Source organism: Rousettus aegyptiacus, unplaced genomic scaffold, assembly GCF_014176215.1.
Source record: "Rousettus aegyptiacus isolate mRouAeg1 unplaced genomic scaffold, mRouAeg1.p scaffold_m13_p_8, whole genome shotgun sequence".
Classification (NCBI taxonomy): domain Eukaryota; kingdom Metazoa; phylum Chordata; class Mammalia; order Chiroptera; family Pteropodidae; genus Rousettus; species Rousettus aegyptiacus.
The window spans coordinates 41098527-41124472 of record NW_023416311.1 but is presented as its reverse complement, the minus strand read 5'-3'; the positions used below and the strand labels follow the sequence as shown (position 1 = coordinate 41124472).

Genomic DNA, 25946 nt, shown 5'->3' with positions numbered 1-25946 from the left:
GGGGTCCAGATACACAAGTCCCACTTGGCTGCCATAAAGGCTGAGGGAACAATAGCTTATCACACTTAGAACCCATTTGCAGTACAACAATATACCAATATACTGTGACACTGATTAGGAAGCCCTCTTAAGGGCTTAGGCCTTAAACCAACCAAGCCAAATTAGAGATGAAAGAAGGATGTAAGCTTTTTGGCAGGAATTGAGGTCTATCACAGATGTTCTTGATGAGTACAATCCTACTTACTAACTCAAAATCCCTACCTGCATGACTCAGCAAGACTTTTTTTCCTAACAGGATCCCTCAGAGAATATTATGTTTGAGCAGCCCTCTGTTTCACATCCCAGAGAACATAATTCCAACTTCTTGGGAACAACACTGTCTGTCCCACAGGTCTCCTATACTGGTGAGGTGTCACGTCAGCCAGAGTGCCCATTAACACCCTTTACAACAGCGAGCGACAGATCCTGTCTTCTCAGAAATCCTTACAAATGCCAGATTCCTATTTGTGCAACTACAAGTATATCTTTTGTGACCAAGTAGTGATGACCAGTGACATAACTGCTGTTGCCAGCTTGCTCCACCCCCAATCTCACACAGACTCAAGCAGACACAAGAATTATGGTGTCTGAATTACAATATGGCCTTAGAAGTCAGAGACAATCTTCTATATATGCCTTAGTGACACATACTTTGCAAACACCTACACTGAAGGAAGGAGTAAAGATATGAGGGATGAGATACCTGACAGGACAAGGTTCCAAGGGGAAAGATAGGGATATGGGGTAGAGAAATATGTTAAAAATATCTTTTTATACATGTTTTATAGATTATAAACCACTTTATCCCACAGCTCTTATAATCCTAACAATAATCTCAAAAAAAAAAAAAAAAAAAGAGATACAATTATTTCTACTCTGTCAATGAGCAAACCCTGAGAGATTAAGTGAGGAGCCAAGGTCACACAGCTGGTGTCAGGGATGAAACCTGAATACTGATCTGTTCTGTTCTTTACACTCTATCACTAGCATAAGGATGGATGCAACAGGCAGGCACAAAAACAAACAAACCAAAAAACCCCTGCTGTGATGAAGAGGCATCTACTCAGAGAGGATCCTTGGTTTGGGCCTCTTTCTTTTTAAAAGAGGAACCTGGAAGCTTATTTACTTCTACAGGGAACTATTCAATTTGAAAGATTTAATAAGGCTACTGATGTGCTGACAAACTAAGTGACTATTATCTCTCTATTCTGGTTCTGCCAAAAGTGGGGAAAATGTGAAAAGACTGAACATATATACACTTGTATATAGTGAACAAATGCTACGCAGCAAAATGTTTTATGAGACTATGATTTACGATAATTATATTAAGGAAGGTAAATAAAAAAATTTTCATATTTAATATTCTGCATCTAGCCTTTTAGTGTTAAGCCAAAGAAGAAAACCTGCTGTTTTCTAAAATTGTCTTAAGAAATAATTCTCAGATATTTTCATGCAGCTAATACTTGAAAAGATTATTAGAAAATATTATATAAACATTCTGGTCTGAATAATCTATAAATGATTACTGACATAGAAGAAGTTCAATGGTGTCAAAAGACAGAAATAAGAAAGAAGATTACTAGGTTGCACCAAAGATTGAGATAAACTTCTGAGGTACTCCATGTTACAGATATCATGTTATTTAAAGAAACAAAAGAAATTACATGTTCATTTATTTTAAGATGCCTTACCATGAGATTCAAGTCCAGCTCCCTGTGCCAACCCATTGTCATAAGACTGAAAAAGAAAAACATGATTCAGTTTAACAAGGAAATAATAAGTTGTTATTATGCTAATTTTTGTTTCTTGATCTAATTTTATTTCTCCTTTATATCTTCCAAATTATTCACTCTTTCCCACAAAGAAGCAGATGTAAGCATTTTCAAGTACCTGATCTTTGTCTTACTCACATCAAATTACTAAATGTGTACATCAGGCACATTCTGAGAACAGACTGTTCAAAGGTGGCACCTATTCAATTTCTACTCATAAAAAGGTCCATCCCATATTCCCTTCCCACTTGCAAGAATGTATGAATTTAAGGAAAATATAAGGGTTTTATACTTATAAAACATTACAAACACGAAACAAATCATTTTGAGGCTTTTGGGTACTGAGGGTAATGGTGTGTACCTAAAAAGGAATTTCCCCACATTTCTACAGAATCAAAATAGAATAAGAACAATACAACTACAGAAAAATGAAGCCTAAGCAAAGCTGGAAGACATGCTCAAGCTTCATATTACCTGTCTATAGAAAAAGAAACATCAAATCCCAGCAAGCCGTCTCTCACACTCCTGACACACTTTTGCAGAGAGCAAGGACAATCTGAAAAATCGTGAGGAAGAGAGAGGTGGGGCGCTAATGGCAGATCTGAGATTGAGTCTACCCCAAGTGTGAAATATAGGCAGTTCTTGCTTTGCACAGTTCCAATATGAACACATTCCAAGTGCCATGGCTTAAATAAAACAACATGGTTCAATTTCAGTAACCACAATATATTAACTATGAGCAACTGCATAACATACAAACTTACTTTTCGCCTCTCAGTCCACAAATCACTGCATCATGACAAATGACCAATAGCATCTTCCTTTTCAAAGTCTGTTAGTGAATTGTCACTATACATGTTCTTCAGTTCATGCAGAAACAGCAAAGTGTGTTGTTATGTTGACTCTTAGTGGTAAATCCACATGATGATTTACAAAGGCATAACCAAAAGAGGTTATGAAAGTAGCCACCAAAGATGAAAGCGCAGTAAGGAAATGAAAAGCAATAATAGTGGAAGTGAAACTGAGTTCAAACGGAGTTGCAGAAGAAATAGTTAATCATGGGAATGCTGACAATGCTGCTATTTGAGACTATATAGGCAGTCGGGAGAACTAAGTGAAGGCGAATACCTACATGGGTGAGGAAAGCAGTTGTGATTAAAAGAATGAAGGTAGTCTAGGGAAGTGATGCTGGCAAAAAACCACATAAAGGGAATTCTCAGAGATACTGTACAACAATGAAAATGCGAAGGATAAAATGTTGGAAGCTGATACAAATATTGAAAGAAGTACGATCATTTATCAAGACAGGAAAAATGCTTGTTTCATATTTTAAGTTATAAAATGAGAAAGCATTATTCAAATGACTCGATAATTTTTTACAAAGAAAATACTTTAATTCTCAATATTGCTAATATTTTAAATGAAAGTGTACTAAATAAATATTGGTTTATCATTAGAAATTCTCTGTACATTTATAACTGACAGTAAAAGAGATTTTAATGTTTTGGCAAAAAGTTGTAAAGGTCATGGAATAGCATGTTTCCCAGTGATGATTAAGATCACTGCATCATTTCAGCTTGTACAGTCATCATTATAGTCTGGTATACCATGCAAAGCGAGCACCGACTGAATTGCAATAGTTCTGCTAAAATTGAGCACTGACTATAAGGGAAGGATCTTAAGAATTTACAAGTCAAAGTGGTAGCATACAAAGGGCATAACTCAGTGAAGACAATTTAAAAAAGAGAAAGGCCCTTTGAAGATCAGGTAATAAAGGAAAACTCAAAGAGCAAAATTTAGATACCTGGGAAGCAAAAGAAAACCTCTCATAAGAAAAACCACAGAACTCAAAACCCTTACTCCATTACTAAACACAGACACCCCACCCACTCCGACACTCCTTGAAGAAACAAAACTTTGTTTTCTTTGCATAGAAAAGAGGGCACTCAAACTAGGAATTCTTTAAGAAAAATAATACGCTAAATAACTAAACAAAGACAATCTATACAAAGTAACAGATGAGAAAACACAGCAATCAGACTGAAAACATCCTTAGTATATGAGAATCTGCCTCACCTCCAAAAACAGTGATAAAGCAGAAGAAAACTGTAATACAGAACCCCAAACTCAATTATATATTCTCAAACAAGCATTTGGAAATACAAAAAGGAAATTAAAAATGAAAAACAGAAAAGGATAAATAGTAAGAAGAAATAAAGTTGAACGGTTTCAGAAACGAAAGGGAAGAAAAAGACAAAATGAACTAAGAAATGAAGACTGAATTACAGGATGCCTAAACAGTAACAGTTTCAAATGAAAAAATAATAAGGGACATTAAAGAAAAGCTGAAACTGGCAAGAGAATACAAAATGAAACAAAGTAATAAAAAAAGTCAGAAAGAAAGTGGTTGAAATGAAAGATAAGCAAAAACAACATACACAAAACTAGATAAAGAAAAAAGCAAAATAATGGACTAGAAGTAGATGTTAGCAAACCAGGGATGGCAGACTAAAACTGGCCTGTGTCTTGGTGTTATACTGTCCTAGAGTTAAGAAAATGGTCAATCTTACTCAAAGGAAAATAAATGCAAATTAAAAATACACTGAGATACCACTTTTTACCCACCAGACTGGTAAAAACCAAAGTACAACACACTCCATTGGCAAGGTTGTGTGAAAATAGGCACTCTCATGCACTGGTGAAAATATAAACTGGCCCATACTTTTTGGAGAGAAAATGGGCAATATTTAATAATATTAAATATGCATTTAATTTTTGATCAAGCAATTCCACTACTAGGAATTATATGAAGGTATATCTCAAACAATATGTAAACACATATGCAGAAGGCTATTCATTTCAACATTGTTTGCATTTGGAAAATATGTATTCTATACATTAAAAAGTTGAAAAAACTATAGCCCTTGTACACAATGGAATACTACTACTACAAAAAAAAAAAAAGGAAAACCTCTATGACTTGATATAGAAGAATGTACAAGCTATATTATTAACTGAAAAAAAGTATTTATGGTACACTACCTTTTGAGTAAAAAAAAAAAATGAAGGGGAAATAAAAATATACATATCTACTTATCAAAAAGAAGACAAACCAAACACTAATGAGAATGGTTACCCATTTAATGAACAGGAATAAGGTGGTAAATTTGTTGTTAGGAAGGTGATAGAAAGGACAGGAGGCCGTTGTGAGTTGCATATCTCTGAATATACCTTTTTGTACAGTTGTGACTTTCAGAACCAGGTTAATATTCCCCACATTAAATATATAAAATTAATAAAGTGTGTGCGTGGGGGAATCCTAAAATGGAATCCAAACAGAAACAAATTTGATTGTATTTCAAATAAATAGCAAACAGACTAAAGTAAGGAAAATAAAAGTAAACCAGGTATTTCTTAAGTATAATATTTTAAATATATATCCTCAAGCTCTAAACAAAAAGAATCACTCTAGACAATGGAGCAACATTTGTCACTGTCAGAGAATGAAGTTAAAATGAAAAGACCTTGTGATGTTGGACTGAAATTTGAGTTATTAGTATGGATTCAGTTTTTAATATCTACATAGACAGACACAGAAATAGACACAGATGTGTTAAGTGTTGGGAGGGGGAGGGAGTGGTCTGTGTATACATGCATAGATATATGCATTTCCTAGCTCTGCCTGCTGAGAGAGGGGCTATACGCAATGATATCTCAACACTGATGGGCACATCCAGTGCCCAAATTCTGGTTTCTAAACACCACCCTCCAATAAGAACCAGGGCTCCTTTCAGAAATGACTGATTCCAGAGCTGAGGCTGGGAAAGTAAAAGATGTACCCAGAAATATCTTGGGCCAAAAAGCAAGGAGATGCTCAAAGAATGAAGAGGATGTGTCAAAAGGGCACAAGAGCCTACCTGAAAGTGTTCTTACTGACAATCTGAGTATCAAAATACATAATGATAGTAAAAGACAATAATTTTGAATAAAACAAGAATCTAGAGTCCATAGTGAAATAGATTGATGGTGGCAAAGGGAAAGCTTTTCTAATGGTAGAATTTCAATTGATAGTTATAAAAAGAATTATAGGGCTAACACGAGTGTATAAAAGTTTGATGGACAGGATAGTTACTTACTCTCCAAATATCTTACAATGAGATACTGAATAATTACAAAGGGAAAAACACAAACTTTACAATGAAAAATCTGGCATACGACAACTTGACAAAGCGATCAGTTAACATCACCAGCAATCAGGCAACTCAACATCTGTTATCTCCAAATACGATGCACTGAGACGAACACAATATCACTTGTGTTATATTCATGCCAAAATGTACATCACCCACCCTTGTATGTAACACACATTTCCTTTCCTCTAAAAACTCCTTTAAAGGTTTGTTTTTTCTGCCTCCACAGGTTTAAAATTAATGCTATTGTATATTCTACAAACTGATTCACATGTATACTGAGTTAAAAATAATACTTTTTCTCTAAGAACTTACATTTTCATTTTGAAATACTGACTAGTAAAAGTTGAATTAAAAACCTAAAATATTATAATCTATAAAATTTAAAACTTCATATTCCGAAAGTAATAAACCTAGGAAGCAACATTTCCACTTCTCTAGTTTTACATAAATGACTAAAATGTAGAGCAAAAGTTAATTCTGACTGTGACTAAGCCTGCCTTATAGCTGCCAATAAAAGATGAAACTGTCTTGTGTGAAGGAATAACATAAACACTTGACAGTCTCCTTAAAATAAATATTAGATTGAAAAAATATATATATTGAGAAACCAGAGTTGATCCAAAAATCTATTGTCAGCCCAGTCAATCTTGTTACATTTGGGCTTACTAGTCAAAATGGCTTAAGGAACTGACACTTCACACACAATGTAGGAATAATCTCACCAAGGATGCCATAATTTTTCATTATGATTGGCCAGGATCCCTGCTAGGATAGACTATCACTATTTGCTTTTGAGATGCTTCTAAGGCAAACCAACTGTTATCTGAAAAAGACATTGTTTCTTTAGATATAATGAGATTACATTTAAATTTTAACAGTCAAGGAGTCAACCTGTCTTTGAAGGTTATTTTTATGTGACTGTTCTGGTACATGACATACCTAGAAAGCAATCTTATTGGCCTTATTTCCAAATTTTTGCTAGAAAAGATCAAGCATGAATTATACTGTAGCCCTGATATACCAGCAATAATAACCGAAAACAAACAACTTATCAACATAACTTACCATACTTCTTCTAATATAGTTGATGGCTTTTTTCATATCCATACCAGACCAGTTGTTAAGCATATAGCAAATACAGGAAGCACAGTATACAAATCGCATGTCATTTTCACTGCCTTCAGGTACCGCACAAAAACTGAAAATAACAACATAACACTATTAACACTGTACTATAATTTATTTTTATTTTTTTTGCAGGGAGGGTTAGAAACACCCACTTCATGTCTTCACTCACAGAAAAATCTATCATCAACATGGATTTAAAAATCTAAATATGGATTTAAGAACCATATACAACTTTTCTTATTCAATAAAAAATAGGGCTATTAACTTGAATAATATAAAATTATCTCTAAATATTATTCTTTTCCAAAGTTCTAATTTCTGGATAGTTTTACATGCTACCAGAGTTATTTCTCCCAGATGCCACCACTCAGAGTAAGTTTGTTTGCTCTCCTGCAGGGGTGGCTTTGGCACACTGGTTGAGAATTAATGGCAAAAAAAGTAGCAGATAAAACCTGGGACCTATTAGATATTAAATTCTCAAGCCCAAGTTTTGCTATGTGAAATTTCTCCTAACTATATATATAACCATTAATTAATTGATCAAACTGTTTTAATTTTTACCTATTTATTTAGTTTTATAGAGATAATAGTCTGTGTCTCTCATCTATTCCTTTATTGATAAATAAAGATAAGGCAGCAGTAAACAAAGACTGCACTGAAGTACTGAGAGTCACATGTACTTGTTGAGGTAAATATTGAGTCTTACAGTATTTCCAATTAATGTCAATTTATTTTATATGTTGACATGAATTTTCCCCTCAACAAGAACAGTGTTTTAAAAATACTGACAGGAAACAAATATTGGTAGATGGAACACTGAAGTAACAACACAGCAGGGTTTGTTTGCAAAGTCTTTTCTTTAGACAGCATTACTACTGCTTTATCACTTCCTACACTTAAAAAGGTTTCACTTAAAATTTCAGGAAGATTCTTCTTTGGTAGACACACCACAAGAGCCATCAAATATTAATGAATTCATTAACATTTTTTTTAGCCTTTAAAAATGTCGAGAAAACTACCCACAATGTTCGTCCTTTTCTCTCCATCACTGTCTCAAGTTCAGACTAGTAAGAGTTTATGATAAACTCTAAAGTTCCAGTACCCATTTTTTTAGCTCCAGGATTTTTATTTTTCTTAAAAAAAAAAAAAAAAAGTAAAAAAGAATGTCCCATACCTTCCATCTTCCAGCTGAAGAGCTCTCAAGCCTGCTAAGCAAGCTTCTTTATTTACGCGGCTTAGGTCATCTCCAAGAATAACCAAGCATGAAAGGCCAGTGTAGGTCATCGCTATGTGACCACTGTCATAAGGATGAGCTGTTCCAGGATTCTGAATTAAAAATTAACGTTAATTAGTAAAATGAAATGAAAACTTATTTCATTAATTTGACATGAGGTCAGTAAATAGTGCAATTAAATGTTGTTTATATTGATTGGTATAATATAAATGGAGAAAAACGAATTTCAAGTACATATACGTATATCCATCCATATTTTACGAATCCTTTGTTTTTAGATTTTCCCTACTAAAAGCAATGGGCACACAACGGAGACACCGTGGCAAATTCATATGACTGTGACATGGTCTACAACTTGGTCTACAACTTAAGGCAGAGGAAGAAAGCTGAAGCAGTGCCTCTATCAAATCATGTCACCTTATCCAAAATCACTATTCTAAAATTTTGAAGCAGAGTATGGAAAAACAGGCAATATGCCATTTACCTTCAGATTGTAATTGTATATAATTCTTGATATATAGCCAGGTACTGGCTTGTAATGATATAGGAGCAGACTGACCTCATCATGGAAGTTTCTACTTTGTCAGCCCCCTTTCAACAAAATGACATTTTCTATGCTTTCTACTGTTGAATAATACTGGTATTTTGTGCAAAGATGAAACAGCTATAAAACTTGTTCTGGGTCTACTTCCTTGAAAAAGGAAAACACCCCTCACTTTGATAGGACTCACTGCTTTCTACACTTGCAAGTGCTGGTACCAAAGCCTCCAGCTATAACCCTCAAGATATTCTGCCTATTGCCGCAAAGGTCACCAAATTCTTCCCCACTCTGGTCTTCAATCACTGCTTTGGCAAATTTTTCTTTTATTCCTATGAGAACCAAATGCAAAGACATTCTCTAACACATACCAGTTCACTGGCTACTTACAGAGCAAGTATCAAGTATATGAGTGTTGTATTTCCATTTTTCTCCAGGAAATCGCCAATAATTTGTACACACACAATAGTGAGACATCATTTTTGTAACAACAGAAATTTCTGGGTGTATGCGTATTGTGGATTCTTCCAGGAAGTAAGGTTTACATAACTTTCCCTTAAAGAGTTCATAATATACATTATTATACAATATTTAGCTATTGGATCTTGGAAGCCTGGTTCTTTTTGTATCCTTTCCTAGTTTTTTTTTTTTTTTTCTCATTAAAATCTCCTCACCACACTTTCCTTCCTCCTGACCCAAACGAAACTAACCTTTGATGGGTTGAAGGGAATACCCAAGTATGAAGAGCCACGGAAACCACAGCGATTTAGATTTGATCCTAGAAAATAAAAACATACTTACTTAAAGTATACCTTATTTTGTTTTACAGATGCTAAAGCAGTTCAATTACACAACTTTCAGAAACAGAGTATTTTAGTACCAAAGCTTTGTTACTGTCTCCATTTTCACACTAGCTAATGGTGAATGCTTACTACGTAACAGGTTTGTTCTAGGCACTTTATGGAAATCTCATTTATCTTCCAAACCAGAGACAAAATAATGATTTACTACCATGTACCTTTTTACAACTCACCTCGCTGTGTACAAAATGCTTTCATACTTTTCCTATTGGACCATTTTTCATGAGATCAACATATTCAACCCTTCATTCTACAGAACAGAAAGCATAAGCCCAGAGATTGAGCGACATATTCAAGGTAACAGCTAGTTGGTAACACAAAAGGATCTAGAATCCTAATTTGTCATCCACTGTCTTTTTACTTTAACTGTTGCTTCTTTACGAGGAAGCAAGCTAAAGGTATAAACTGCTCTAAAACCACAGAAAGTACATGTACTTTGTAATTCAGTATGAGATAGACCTTAATTCTGAGTCCAATAATGTACTTCACTTTGCAGTACAAAGAACATTACAAGTTAGAACTTAATCTCTACTCATTCAAAATATGTTTACTCACACAAATTTTTTTCTATCTAAAAACTTTCATTTTTCATGATATCAGTGGACTATAATTGGGAACTAAAGAAAGAATATAGTTATCGCCATGAAAAAGGAACTTCTGTGCACTCTTTGTAAGAATGTAAAATGGTATAGCCACTATGGAAAATAGTACAGAGATTCCTCAAAAATTAAAAATAGAACTACCAAATGACCCAGCAACCCCACTTCTGGGTATTTATTTATTTGAAGAAAATGACAGCACTATCTCAAAGAGATATCTGTACTCCCACATTCATTGCAACATTATTCACAATAACCAAGACATGAAAACAAGACCTAAATAACCATTAATAGATGAATAAAGAAAATGTGAGATACACACATACGCACACAGAGGAAAGTTATTCAGCCATCAAAAAGAAGGAAATCCTGCTTTTTGCAACAATATGAATGGGCCTTCATGGCATTATGCTAAGTAAAATAAGTTAGAGAGAGAAAGATAAATATGTATGTATGTTTTCACTTATAAATAAAATCTATAAAAGCTAAAATCATAGAAATAGAATAGTGGTTTTTGGAGGCAGGGAAGAAGGAGATGGGAGAAGCGGGGAGATGTTGGCCAAAGGGTATACACTTGTAAGATGAATAAGTTCTGGGGATCTAATGTACAGCATGGTGACTATAGTTAACAATACTGTATTGTAAACTTGAAAATCTTTAAGAGAGTAGATCTTAAATGTTATTACCACAGAGACATAAAGATAGCTAATTTTATGAGGGGATAGTAGTGTAACTAACATTATTATGGTAATCATTTTGCAACACATACATGTATCAAATCATCATGTTGTACACCTTAAACTTATGTCAATGATATCTCAATATACCTGGAAAAAAGAAAGTTAAACATATAAAATAAAAACAGGTCATACCTACAATAAAAAAAAATTATGGTTTTGATAGCTATTAGAAAATCTGCATGATAGATGAATATAATAGGAATGCAGCATCAACAGACTGTACATGCACTGCTAATAAAAAATCAAACTGACTTAAAAATAGGCTCTGATGTGAGGAACTAGCTTCATATCTCTTATGACTAGTACGTGACTAATTCATAATAACCATTTTTCACTCTTCTATTCTCCAAATCAGGTACTATACTCTACTCAGCTTTAAAGTCCCTGAAATATTTAGAATAGTAGCTTATACATTAATGCTTTAAAGAATTTAGGAAACTATCCACTAAATTTAAAACTCTCCACTAACCTTCTTTCCTTATTGACAACAAAAATAAAGATACCATCTAACGGTGATAATAACTTTGATGAACATGGTCCTCTTATCCTTGCTAAAGACTTAAACTGGTAAGCCACTTAAGACGTGCCAGTATATAAGCAGCCAAAAAATGCTCATACCCTTTGACCTGGCAATGATACATCCATGGATCTAGTCCAGTAACTCCAAATGTGAGGTCATAAGCACAGAAACAGTGGCTTCAGTTTATAATGGTGAAAATGTAGAATAACTCGTCTAAAACTCTCATTAAAGTTTTATATTCTACAGGTTTGTAATGATTTTGTTAGATTATTTTTTAAAGAATCTAAATGGACTGTCTTTTAATGTTTGACATATAGTTGGTGTATAACATGAGCTTAATAGTAACACTTTAAGTTTTAAAGTGAGGCATAACCTAATCATGAGCAGGAGTTAGCTTTGCAACTTAATAATTGTCTTTCATGTGCAGGCATCGAAAGAAAGGGGCGGTTTTTCCTAATAGTTGATAGCTAAATACATTATATTCTCTAATAACACATTCCTCTACATACTCATGCGTAAACACACATAATACATATTACATCCACACATATTCCCATTTTTTATTACTTCTCTTTCCCATCTACCCAATTTCACTTTTCTGAAGTAATCTGGCTTTTTATGGTATATTGCTATCTAAACTACTTCCATGTAACAAGATAAACTAGTTTGACTTTATGACTACCACGGTGAAAGATGGTTCTCAGGGTACAGTTTCGACTCCTTCGGCAGCTATTAGACAGCACCATCTAGTGTTCCTATTCAGTAGTAACAAATCAAACTGAAAGTGGGCTGGCTGCCCAATAATCAATTGCATAGCTTGAAAGAAATCCAGATAGATGTCTCTTGGGTCCTAACCCATGCCCACATCAAAACCCTGAGAGTGGGGCCTAGTCAATCATATAGTTTTAAAAAGAAAGCAATCCCTGTGTGATACAGTCAGAATAAAGAACCACTGATTCGGTGAAGGCATCCTATCCTCCACCATGGTAGGGTCATAAACTCGAGCTAGCTAGTTTACCTTGTCGCAGGGAAGTATTTAGACAGCAATATATCGTAAAAAGCTAGATTACTTCAGAAAAGAGAAACTTGGGTAGATGGGAAGGAGAAGCAGCAAAAATGGGAATGTGTGCATGGGTTTAAAAGGTATATGTGTTTATGCGTGAGTATGTAGAGAGAAGTGTTATTAGAGAATATGTATTTAGCTATCGACTATTAGGGAAAAAAAATCCCTTTATTTGCATGTCTGCATATGGGAGACAATTATGAAGTCACAAAGCTAACTGCTATTGATTGGGTCATATGTCACTTTAAAACTAGTTTTACTTTAAGATCATAATAAGCACCAACTACATATCAAGCATTATATAGTGCATGTGCATTTAGATTCTTTGAAAAAGAATCTAAGAAAAGTTATAAATCTGTAGAATGCAAAACTTTAATGAAAGGTCAAATGATTTATTTTAATCAGCAGAGTTGCTTTTTGTAAGAAAAAAGTGTATTTCCCTTCTTTTAACAGAAAATTTTACTTCGAAAGATAAAATACATTAAAAATTATATTTAGGTGCTTCTAATAAAGGACAACACTTAGGCTAAAATATCATCACATACCAATGGTGATCATGCTGCATAAGTGTAATTCAAAACTTGATTTGGTCATGTTCTCAACTTTCTAATCTCCATTTTAAAAGTTAGGTTTTTGCACTAAGCAAACAGATTTCAAAAAAGGAATCTGGCAATTTTTTCTGTAAACATAGACATTAATATTTAATGACTATAGAAATAATTATTCATAGGTCTCAAGAAAACACAAGGTAAAAGGATACATTTTAAATAACCTTGTTTCAACATGTCAAGAGAGACCCAGACAGGGCAAATGCTAAATCCTATAAGCTCAAAAATCTATTTTTTTAAATCTATTTTCTAAATGTCACAAATTAGTTTTAGAACTGGACCTAGACTAATTAAAGAAAAAGAAAGTAGAACACTTTCTTTTGTGGAGATTAAAGATTTAACAATGTTTCATCAGACATATGACTAGGGACAGTTGAGGATATTAGCCAGCCGCTATGAGATCTTTAAAAAAAAATTCTTGATCTACAATGCTTCCAAAACAGATGCGCTACAATATTTTAAATTTACAACATGCTCGATTGAGCCACATAAAACTATACTTACATTTAAACATATTATTTAAAAAAGGCAGCAACTGACTGAAAAATCTACTAAAAAAGTTCATTAAACGTTTTACCTTTAAATAGTAAACCACCTTTTCTACATTCTCAAACAATTAATCCTAATAATTTATAAGATCTATTTATACCTGATTAACAGAACATCTATTACAATGAGCCAGTACTGGAAATATCCAGTAACAGAAAGATCAAAGGACTAGAAAACACAAACTGCATTCTAATATTGTCTCTAGTATTAACTAGCTATATTATTAGGGACAAATAATTAATCTCTCTAGACATTAATATCCTCATTTGTAAAATTTTGGACTATAATATTCCTTGCTCTATTCTAGCTCTAAAACTCTCCTCTCCGGTTGTGCCCTTAATCAGAGAAAGGAACACACAATTCCCAGCTTAGTCCCTTGTGTTTCCAAATTCTTCTTGAGGTTGATGAAAAGGGCCCCAATCCTCCAATGAGTGGTCTGACCACACACTTATTACTAGGATACCACTATGGTCTTTACAACTGTGCAGTTAAGTGGAAGGCCAGGGTTAATTTTGATTAAATATTCACACTGGACTTAAGTGCCATACATGACAGTCTCCAGTAGGGACTTATACACTTTAACAGTAATGCAGCACTGGTTCATGGAGTCAGAAGCCTAGGATTTCAGTCTGGCTATATTACTTAACAAGTACATGGCCTTGAGGCAGGTCTCTTAATCATTCTGCCTCTCATTTACTTCTTCTGGGGAAGGCAGATCAGGGGAAGAACAAATTTAATGATGTATCTGACAGTGCTTTTGAAAATTATAAAATATTAAATAATGTACAGCATTATTCCTGCCACTAGCAAAATATCAATAGTTATATATAATCATGTTTTAGTTTTTAATTATTATTGTTGTGTTTTGAAGAGGTTAAGCTAAGACTTTTTCTACCTTGAATTTTTGAATTCAGAAACATTTATTGTAAATATTCAAACAATGCAGATACACAGAATAAAATTAAAGTATCTCATCCTGCATGCCCTACCTCTGTTCCCATCTATTTCACCCTCCACGAAGATTTTCCATATATACTTTCAGAGTTTTCCTATATATTTATATTCATAAATTACTAAACCAAAACACCTCTGTAAATGTTGGTATTTATCATTTAACCATATATGATGAATAATTTCATGTCAGTACATATACATATCTACCTCAATCACTTCATACTGTATAGTTCTCTTTACTAGACCATAGTTTATTTAATGGTTTCACTTTTGGTGAACATTTTCCTTTAATTTATTATTGTAATAAACAATGCCAAAATATTCTTCTACATACATTTTTGTGTACATGTATTAGCTTCCTAAGGCTAGAAACAAATTATCACAAATCTGATGGCTTTAAACAGAAATTTATTCTCTTATAGTCTGGAGTTTAGAGGTCTAAAACCAGGTGTTGACAGAGATGGTTCCTTTTGGAAGTTTGAGGCAGAATTCGTTTTACGCCTCTTTCTTAGCTTCTAGTGTCTGTGGGGAATCCTGGTGTTCCTTGGCATGTTATCACTCTAATCTCTGCCTCTGTATTTCACATGCCCTTCTCCTCTGTACCTAAAGTCTCCCTCTCCTTTCTCTTATCAGGACACCAGCCATTGATATCAAGATCCTTATAACTACATCTGCAAAGACCTCTTTTCCAAATAAGGTAATATTCTGAGGTTCTGGGTGGGCATGTCTTTTTGGGGCCATTATTCAACACTCTACGACACACATGAGAATATGTCAGGGTAAAAAATTATACTGCTAAAATGCCCTTCAAAAGGTTGTAATAATTTTTTCACTTCTATCAAAGGAATATTTAAGTGATTCCCCCATATTTACAATTCAGATGTAAGCAAAAATATTTTAAGTAATGGTTAAGCAGCAATGGTTGAAAAAAAAATGAGCAATGGAAAAAAATGAGCAATGGGCTTAGAACCAATGAAATCCATGGAAATGACAGTACAATGGGAAAGAGAATACTGATGTGTCTCAAGAGATGGTGAGTACTAAGCCTAATTTTAAAAAGTTTTAAACTGTCATCAAAGTATAATAAACTTTGAAAAGCATACCTATAATAATTAAAGAGTTCAATGAACTTCTGCAAAATAAACTCATCCATAAGATCAGCACTCAGCTCATGAAGTAGCACATGTCAGCACCCCCAAAACTTCCTCCTCCTTCTGGTAATTCCTCAAAAGCTCAGATTGGTTTTGTCAGTTTTGTACTTTATATAAATGGAGTAACACACTATGCGCTTCTTTCTCTCAAAACACGTTTGTGACATTCATCCAAATGTTTGCATGTAGTTGTAAATTTTTCTTTCCCGTTACTGTATAGTCCTGTATTACGTGAATATTCTAATACATAATTTATCCATTATACCAATGAAGAGTAGTCTGTATAGTTCATACTTCTGGGCTCTTGTGAAAAATATTACTATGAACAGTCTATACTTTCTAGTACTTTTGGTAAACACATGTTTTTATTTCTGTTAAGTATGTACTAGAAAGAACTACTGGGTACATATGTTCAGCTTTGTAAATACTGCCAAATAGTAGTTATAAATAGTAGTTGTAAAAAGCCTTCAGCATTGTATGAAAAGTTGTAGTTGTGCCACATTCTCATCAACACTTTTTTTTTTCCTCCACCTTTTTCATTTTAGTCATTCTAGTGAGTATGTACCAAACAGAATTATTACGGATAATATGAATGATCAGATAATAATAGGCAAATTTCTCACAACAGATCAAATAATGAGAAAAGTAAACAACCTTTAAAAAGAATGTGGGTATTAAAGTGTTGTAGAAAACTCATTTCATTAGTAAAATGGTAGGGGGAAGTAAATACATATTAAAAAGCAAGACAAAAACACAGTTGAATCACAAGCCAGGAAGCAGTCCTTAAAAGTAGATGAAAATATAAGAAAAGACAAAAACAGGAAGCATGGTGAATAAGTATTCAATGTTCTGGTAAGTGTAACCTATAGTATGAGTTCTCTAACTAAAATATTATAATCCATACTTTTCTATACAGACAATGATTAATTTTATTTCAGGGGAATATCAATAAAATGTTTCTAAAAATAATATAAAACATATTTTAGCAAAAACTTACAGAATACCTTTTCTATGTACCACAGTATAATTTCCTACCTGTACTGTGTGAGATATATTTCTTTAAGAAACTAGTGTATAATTTGATCAGGACATGAATTTTTAGTAAACAAACAAAAGTGAGAATCTATAATACTACTTTACATGTGGCTAATATCCAACTTAAAAAAAAAAATCCCAAGACTTTAACTAATTAAAAAAAAAAATCCTGGTACAAAGGGAAAACACAAATTACTTCCATTTTGCGGTGACTAGAATCCTGATCTCACCTCAGCCACAAGCTCATAGAGAATGGGGACCATTATCTTGTAGTTTGTCAAAGCCCTTCTCCACAGGTTTAGTAGAGTACTCTTGGTGGAACATTCAATGTTATGCACAAGCATGATAGAATCTATAACTACTGACTAATATACTATACATGCTGCTTCATGTAGTAGTGAAAAGTGATTAGATATTTATGTATTAAATTCTGACAGATCTCATTCAAAATGCTTAATCATTTTTAACAAGAATTTGTCAACAGGCACAGATTTAAGAATCATATAAAAAAAAAAACACACTAGAAACTTAAAGAACAATAAAGTAGAAAGCCAAAAACTAGGCCTGACAGCATCTACTAATAGATCAAACCTCTTCTTTCTAAATAAAGCTTTAACTTATTTCCCCAAAGTTCATCTGGTTGAGATTTGTGCACGATTACTTCAACCGATGAACAATACTGTTAACTTATTAATGCTGGCCCTTAAGAGACAGTAAGCAGTGACCAGTGATTAAAATTGTGTGATTTTCTGGGAGCTTATTTCTTGATCTTTTCTACGTTAGAATTTCTAATGTAAGTTAAATCAATGTTAGGTATTTTACACTTAACAGAGTGAACGACAGTTTATAAAACGTGTATATTTAGTTGATCAGGTAACTTCTGAATTTTAAGAATTTATCTAATTGATCAAAAATTATAAAGTTTTAAGAAGCATAAAATGGTTGAAATGTACGAGCTCTAAGATTAAAGAATTGCTAATGAAACATTAGAGGGAAAGTAGCCAGGAGATTGAAATGAAACCTTTTGATGGCAAAGAGTTTTTCACCGAAGAGACAAAAAGAATGGCTGGTAATGAAAAAACAGAGTGAATGCTATAAAACTAATCAAGCATAAATATCAAATACAAATAATCAACAAGCAGTCACCAATATGGAAGCACATAACACAGGATGCTGCTAAAACTGCGACTCTCTCTTTAATCCCAGACAACTGTAAATTGTTCTGGCAAGAGATTAAAGGTTAGACTTGTTAAACATTATAGATGAACAGAATGGGAATGTTGCATTACAAGAAAACACAGATGAATAACATATATGAATAATTAATGAATAAATACTAAGATAGTCCAACATACTACAGTAAGCACTAGTCACACTAAAAATAAAATGTTAAAACTCACTCACTGTCTTCTGTGGGAAGGACTTGCAGGGAGTAAATCCATTCTATTATATCATCTTTGTTCACCACATCTAAGGAATCCAACATATCCAGTCCAGAGAGCGCAAAAAATGCAATTGTCAACCTAAAAAAAAAAGTACTTCTTTTTATCAAACCACTGAAGTCTTTCTGGTTCAAAAATATAATAAACTTATTCTAATTTTACAATAATTTAAACAATACTGCCATCTTGCAAAAGCCAAAAAAAAAAACTACTTTATTTTTAAATTTAATAATATCAATTAAACCTTTCAGTTTTTAAAAAAGGTATATTTAGAAGTTAAGAAACCAATCCTACTCACCTGAATTTACTGAAGCTTGTATATCAGGAACCTGAAGGTTAAAAGTAGATTAAAAAAAAAAATTTCCTGCACCTGTTCAGTACATATAAGGTCAACAGCCTGAAAAATTAAGATCTCAAGTCTCACTAATTTGCCAAGAGTAATTATGCTTATCACTGGTGCTTAATTCTTAAGGAATGTTAGAATAAATTTACCATCATTCAAATTTCTGTACAAATAAGGAGAAGACTTGGAAAAACTTATAATGAATTTTGAGAAATAAGGAGTACTTTAGAAAATACAAATGCATTTCAACTTCATTCTCACAGTGAGGAGCATTCTTTGATGGAATGAAAAAAAACTATATGACAACACCCCCTCCTTCCAAGAATGAACACTAAATCAGAAATTTAAGACCTTGTGCTTTCATATAAAAACTAGTACCTTAGTGACTGCTTTTCATATAAGGAGTGTGTTATATATAATTCCTTTCATGTTGAGATGCATTCTACTGTGTTGTTTGGGCATGGTTATCTCATTTCCATAGCCTACTAATTCCTAGGTCTAATATGGATAAATTAATACTTCAAAATTATCTGGTCTAAAATCTTAAGAGCCGTTTGACTCATTCTATAACCTTTTTAACAGAGATCTAAAAGAGAATTAAGCCTTAATGCCCCAAGGTATCTATTCTATATATATTAACTTCTTTCCTATGCATTTCGAATGGTATTAGCAACTTGAGAACTGAGAAAACGGCTACCCTTTCTTTCTCTTTTTATAAATTAAAGGATGTAATTATTTCTGATCCCTGGTTGGAAAAGGCTGGCATCCATTAGATAACAAGAGTAATTTAATCTCAACCAAAGCGTGAGGGCGAAAACTAAAATTAATGAGATCTTGGTACACTTATGAAAAATAAATTTGGGGAAATTTACATTATTGAGAAACTATTATTACATATTAGACATGGAACTAGAAATTTCCACATATCAATTTAATTCTAATGACCCACTGAGATTCACCTGAATTAGGGAAGTGATTTATCTGGATAAGATCAGGATTAAATTAAGGGCAGTAGAACCCCTTTATGTGGGAAGCTAGAGTTCAGAGCTCAGACTCTGCAGTCAAATGAATTAGGTTCAAAACCTAGATTGGCCAATTTATAGCCATATGTAACCTGAGCAGGTTACCTAACCTTTTCTAAAGCTGTTCTAAATCCTCATCTGTAAATCACTGTTACACTTCACATAGTTATTGTGCTTCCCTGCCCATAAGCGAGACTCAATAAACGGAAGATATTATTATTGGAATTTTTTCTGATTTGAAAGGACAAGAGTAACAAAGACTTTAGGATCTAATCACAGTGTTGCACCACAAGCCTTTTCTCCAGGTTCTGGGCTGGGAACTGCTCTTCTCCAAAATAAAACACTGTAAACTTGGGAAAAACTCCAATTTAACAACAGCCAAGTTTGAAAATCACTGCTCTTGGTAATAAGTATGTCTCATGAGATAAAACCTGCCTTGTTTGTGGTATGCACTCAAATTACTGAATTAACTATAATGAATAAAAAGCCTTCAATATAACATCTAACCCTCCTGGACAGCTCTCACAGGATTTTCAGTTTTGCTATAACCCAGAAAGTAAATGATTATAATCAGATAAAATTAAGCATCTAATAATTTAGCTTATTAAAGATTATGGAAAAAAGCAAAAGGAAGGAAGAGATAAAAATGGAGAACATGAGGTTGTTGATAAAAAAATCTGTTGAGGTTCGATAAAACAAAGATATTCCTGTTAGTAAAAAATACATACTAAGAAAACATAACCAAAGGGCTCTAAAAAGATATTGATATTCTTTATTAAGAACTTGAGAAATTATCTAGTTAATCTTTTTAATTTTATAGCTCAAGATAATGAAGTCCAAAGAATTCAAGTAATTTGCTTGAGATTTCAATGCCAATTATATATTAACAATACTCAAGATTTCTGAGTGGCAGTGTGGTGTTCTCCATGGGGGTGTTTCTCAAACCTGGCTGTACATTAGAAGCAGTTTAAAAACAAGCAACTAAAATATCACCAATGAAAACTAGAGAGGCCTAGACCCTACTCCACAACAATGAAATCAGAAATTTGGGGCAGGAGGTGGAGTCTGGGAACCCGGTATTTAAAATAAAAAAAGCTTCTCAGGTGAGTCTAGACTTTAGAGGCACTACTCTAGAACTGCGGTTCTTCACCGGGGCGATATTACTCCCACAGGGGACATTCTGAAGACATTTGATTGTCCAAACAAAGGAAGGGTGCTACTGGCATCTAGTCAGTAAAGGCCAGAGATGCTGCTAAATGTCTTAGAATGCACAGTTCAGCCCCATTAAACAAAGAAGTATCTGGTCCAAAATGTCAACAGTGCTGAGGTTGAGAAATTCTGCCTTAAAGTCATATTGTTATGTGTTTATTAGTGTTTTCTGAATGATGTTTTTCATTTTACTTGTTCCTGGATAGAGAAGTAGGTACCGGAAATCAGTCATCTGGTGATATGCCATCTTAAAATCTTGCATACTTATTAAAAGCTTCAACACATAGCAGTTGAGGCTAAAGTTTATAGGATTAACACAGCTATAGTGAAAAGCTTATGTTTCTAAAGTAGAGCGCACAGCTGGAAGCACAAGTCATTTGGGGCAAATGTCTAGCCTCCCTCTAAGAAGGAGTATTCTTTCTTTGACCATACCAGAGTTCTTAAGTAGTCCTAAAACGGTGAGAGGAAGAAAATTAAACAAGCCATCGGAAATACAAAGAAATTTGGGGCTGTGAATCTGAGAGAAGTAGTGTAGAGTTTTACAGTGCCCAGATGACAGCTACGTGGGGTATAGACTGCTAGGCAACACGCCTCGGTGCAGGTATACAGAGGGGTGGATAATCTTGTCATGCATGTATCTAAAATCAGGCCAGTGAGGTTATTCTTACTTTATTACTTTTTTGGAGAACATCTGTCTGTTCTTTGCCTTTCTTCTTTTCCCTAGAATTCAACTCTGAGTCTGTAGCCAGAAAAATTGAAGAAAGCAAGCCATGTCTTCCTGCCTCTTCTACTATGAACAATACATATAAAAATACAAAAAATACATTTAAAAAGTTTATCTTTACACAGATAAAAAAGTAACATTCCCCCCCCCACCCCACATCCAGTGGATCAATTCACAAGTGGGAGGGGTAAACATCCCCCCCCCCACATCCAGTGGATCAATTCACAAATGGGAGGGGTAAACTAAATGATGTCTCCAAAAGATCTCAAAATTTCAGGCCTAAGAAAAAAATTATTGAGTTTAAAAACAGCACTCACATGCACACACACACGACAACAACAACAAAACAAAACAAAAACCCCAAGGATTAAATAGAAACCTTCCCTCTCACCCCCTTGCCCTCCCCACCCCCCTAAAAGGGAAAAAGCAGCTTGGACAGTGGAAAAAAAAAATAAAACTTAGCCATACTAATATGATTTTCCTATGCCACTAGCAAGAGCAGGTGAGTGACCATTTTCAAGTATACTGGAAAAACTGATTTATGGGAGTTGACTAGAGTCCCAAACTTTGGATCACTTGCTTTGCTCCTTTCTAGGACCTCTTTAATGGCATCACCAAGTCTTTAACAGCAGACTGTATCCCTGCCTAGATCTCAGGTGGAACTGTAGCTAAATCATATTCCAAAGAGTTCTAAAATTATAAACAAGCAGTTACATTAGGAAATAAAAATGCAAATGCTTGATAAAATTGATAACAGTGGAAATAAAGAGAGAACCTTAGAGGACACATTAGAATTAATCATGGAGCTAAAATACATAGGACATAGAGGCTCCAATAAATACTTTAGAATGAATGACAAAAGACTGTATGGTTTCTAGAATTTTAAGCCTTACTTTTCATCTGTAATATTTTCAAAAAGGTGAGTCATCTGGTGAATATTTTTAAGTACAGTCACACATCTTTGGAATTATTTAACATGCAAAGTCATTTTTCAATAAAATACATTTACTGAATATCTACTACAGACTAGATGCTGTGAGAAAAATAAAACAAGCCTCCTACCATTGAGCAGGTTAAAATTATGGGGAAAAATTATTAAGTAGCTATACAAGAGTGCTATTATAGACATCATCATCTCCCTTTCTAAAACTACTCCTTTTGCCTCTTGCTCTAAACCAGATGGCAGTTCTAATTCTAGAATCCTGGGACTCCTTCCTTCATCCCTCCTTTCTATTCCTACCTTCCACTGCTCCACAGCTGTATCCTGCACTACTGCATCAGCTTCCTAACTGGTCTTCCTGCTTGCCCCACTTAATATAACCAACTCAAATCCAATGATTACTCTGAAATGCATAGCTATCCAGGAAGATCCACTACTTGGCAACTTTCCATCACAAAAAATTCAAGTTTTTTAAAACACGGCACACAAGCCCACTGTGATCTGGCCCATGCCTACCTCTCCAGACTAAATTCCTACCACACCTGCCTTACATTTTGAACCACTTATAGAGAATTGAAGTTTCTCTGCTCAATACTCACTTATCTGTTTTTGTCTTTATTTTGCCCATTTGCCTATAAGTTACCCACATACACAGAGAAAAAACTGAACACATTCTTTAATATTTAGTTCCAGAGTTACTTCTTCTACGAAGCCTTCTCTGAGCCCTGCCTCTCTTTAGGTTAAGCTACTTAGGTGCTTCCACAATGCCCTGTGAATATCACAATTATTTCACAAACAAATTTAAAGTGTGGTCTAGGGATCAGTAGCTGGCCTCACTTATTCCTTTAGAGTCTCAGACCCCACCCAGACTTATGATGCAATCAGAACCTGTATTTTTTAAAGATTCTAGGTGATTCGTAGACACATTTGAGTTGGGAAGTGCTAATACAATAATCTATACATTTGTTTCTCCTATCAGGCAAACAGTCTCAGGCTTCAGTGTGCATCAGAACCATTTGGTATGCTTATTATAATGCAGAATCCCAGGTCCACACAGAGTCCAATGCAAATCTGGGGAGGGGCCCAAGTATGTGTGTTTTTATAAGCACACCAACGTCACTGATTAAGAGCCTCTTGCCTTCACCATTATATTTTGAGAGATGCACTGCTAGACTGTGATATATTACAGATAAGGGAGGGAATGAAAGGACAAAGTAGTTTTGGGATGGCTGGCAGCCATGGTTACAACACAGGCTACATAGGAGAATATGGAAATACTGGAGAATAGGAAGATTAGGTAGATTGTGAATGTCTTACAAAATAAAAACTGTCTAAACCCTTCTAGACCAGTTGAATCTATAAAATAATATAATAGAAAATGGTCAACATTTTGTTCCTCAATTAAAAGAAAGCCTACTCTGGTGCTTTGGTGCAGACATGGTGAAGTCCAAGAACCATACCACACATAACCAGTCCCAAAAATGGCATAATGGCATCAAGAAACCCTGGTCACAAAGATACAAATCTGGGCTGACCCCTGGGCTGCTGCTGTCTGGATGGGGCCAAGTGTCCTCCTATGCTATTTACACAAATAAACTTGAGGCAGTATCTATCAGAAAAAAAGAAAAAAAAAGCCTACTCTAATTTACCTTTCCCCCCAAAAACCAAAAAACAAACAAACAAAAAACCACACACAGGAACACCTGAATCATTGGTTTAATACCGTATCCTCCTAACCAGGCACATCATAGGCACTCAATAAAAGCTTTAAGAATTATATTTTAGTCAACACATCGCTTTATCTTAAAACTCTAGTATTAGAATTTTTGTGACCAGTCACCTTTGCTTAAAAGGTGGGAGTTTCAAATATCTGAAAATCAATTACAAATCATAAACACAAAAAAATAATTTAATGCTCAACTAAGTAGACTATGAAATCAGGAAAGAGGAAAACTGAAAACTAAAAAAAAACACTACGAAACTGTTATGTACAGATTATCTTCAATGTGACTATTAAGAAACCAAAAACGATTTAAAAAAAATTCTACTATCTCTTAACTAATGCATCATGATAGCATGTATCTATTATCTAATATATCATGCCTGGTGTAGATCCCACGAGTATACTGATGTTATTAAATCGATCATTAAATTAATTATTTAATAAGACAATTTTTGCTGTTTTACTTATGCTGTGAACAGGATTACAGTTTACTGCCAACATGCATTAGTATATATGGTTTTGTCCATGATGAAATGTTAAACGGACCAAACACACCAGAATTTTGAAAATGCAACCACAGACCTATAAAAATTACAAGTTCAACTGTTTAAAAATTACAATAGGATGGAAGATTTTTTTTTATCCAAATGCTTCCAATTCACCTAAAATTAATTCCAATAAAATACGTGATTTATCAACATATATTTTTACATGCCACATCATTACACGCAATAGATTGAGTTTTGGAAAACTTTTTTTTAAAATTAAATTTGTTGAGGTAACACTGTTAATTACATTATATATGAAATCTTAATTTAGGTCTAGGCTTGGACTCTGCTAGTCACTCAATATCTACAGATGGAGAAAGGCATATAAATAATGCTGCACTCTTTAAGAAAAATCTGTTCATCCCTCAAGGTTTAGCTCACATTATTTAATATTTACTAATGCTTCTCATATGCCAGATACTATTCAAGATCCCAATGCAATACTCTCCAGTAGGACTTTGAGATGTGGAAATGTTGAAACAGAAACAAAAGTCATTGGCCAATATGGTGACTGAGCATTTGAAATTAGTTCTGTAAACACAGAACTAAATTTTTAATTTTAATTTTTTAATTTTCAATTACAGTTGACATTCAGTGTTATCTTAGTTTCAGGTATAATTTCATTTAACTTTAATTAATTCAAATTTAAATAACAAAATATAGCTAATGACTACCATATTGGGCAAGTAAACAAAAACAAGATAAAGATCCTGCCTTTACAAAGTTTACAATCCAGTGTGAAAAAAGATATTAAGCAAATAAACCAATATATATATAATTTCAGGTGGTGATTGGAGGCAGTCTCTTTTGGAAAGGGTGATTAGGGAAGGCATCTCCAAAAAAATTTGGATTAGGTAGGTACCTGCCTTTCTACACGTTCCCATGAACCCTACACTAATATAGCATAAAACTCTACTGAAACTGCTTGCCTTATTCAGCTGTACTCCAGCACTTATCATATTTCTTGAACAAGTATGCAGAAGTTATCTATAAAGCTTCCAAAAGTGACCCA

The 25946-nt window shown here is 34.0% G+C and overlaps 1 protein-coding gene across 3 annotated transcripts in view; it reads right to left on the bottom strand.

Annotated features, from left to right (window-relative positions):
- PGGT1B (protein geranylgeranyltransferase type I subunit beta) overlaps positions 1–25946 on the bottom strand; it is a 43164-nt gene that overhangs the window by 16032 nt on the left and 1186 nt on the right. For 2 of the 3 annotated variants that reach the window (XM_036226084.1, XM_016147435.2), the window contains exons 2-6: positions 18388–18506; positions 9615–9682; positions 8307–8458; positions 7070–7202; positions 1731–1776 (exon numbers count right to left, since the gene is read on the bottom strand). In XM_036226084.1, the coding sequence (XP_036081977.1) occupies positions 1731–1776; positions 7070–7202; positions 8307–8458; positions 9615–9682; positions 18388–18506 (518 nt within the window). Of the gene's footprint in view, positions 1–1730; positions 1777–7069; positions 7203–8306; positions 8459–9614; positions 9683–18387; positions 18507–18723; positions 18755–25946 lie in introns of all 3 variants that reach the window. The other variant, XM_036226085.1, reaches the window with a different exon arrangement.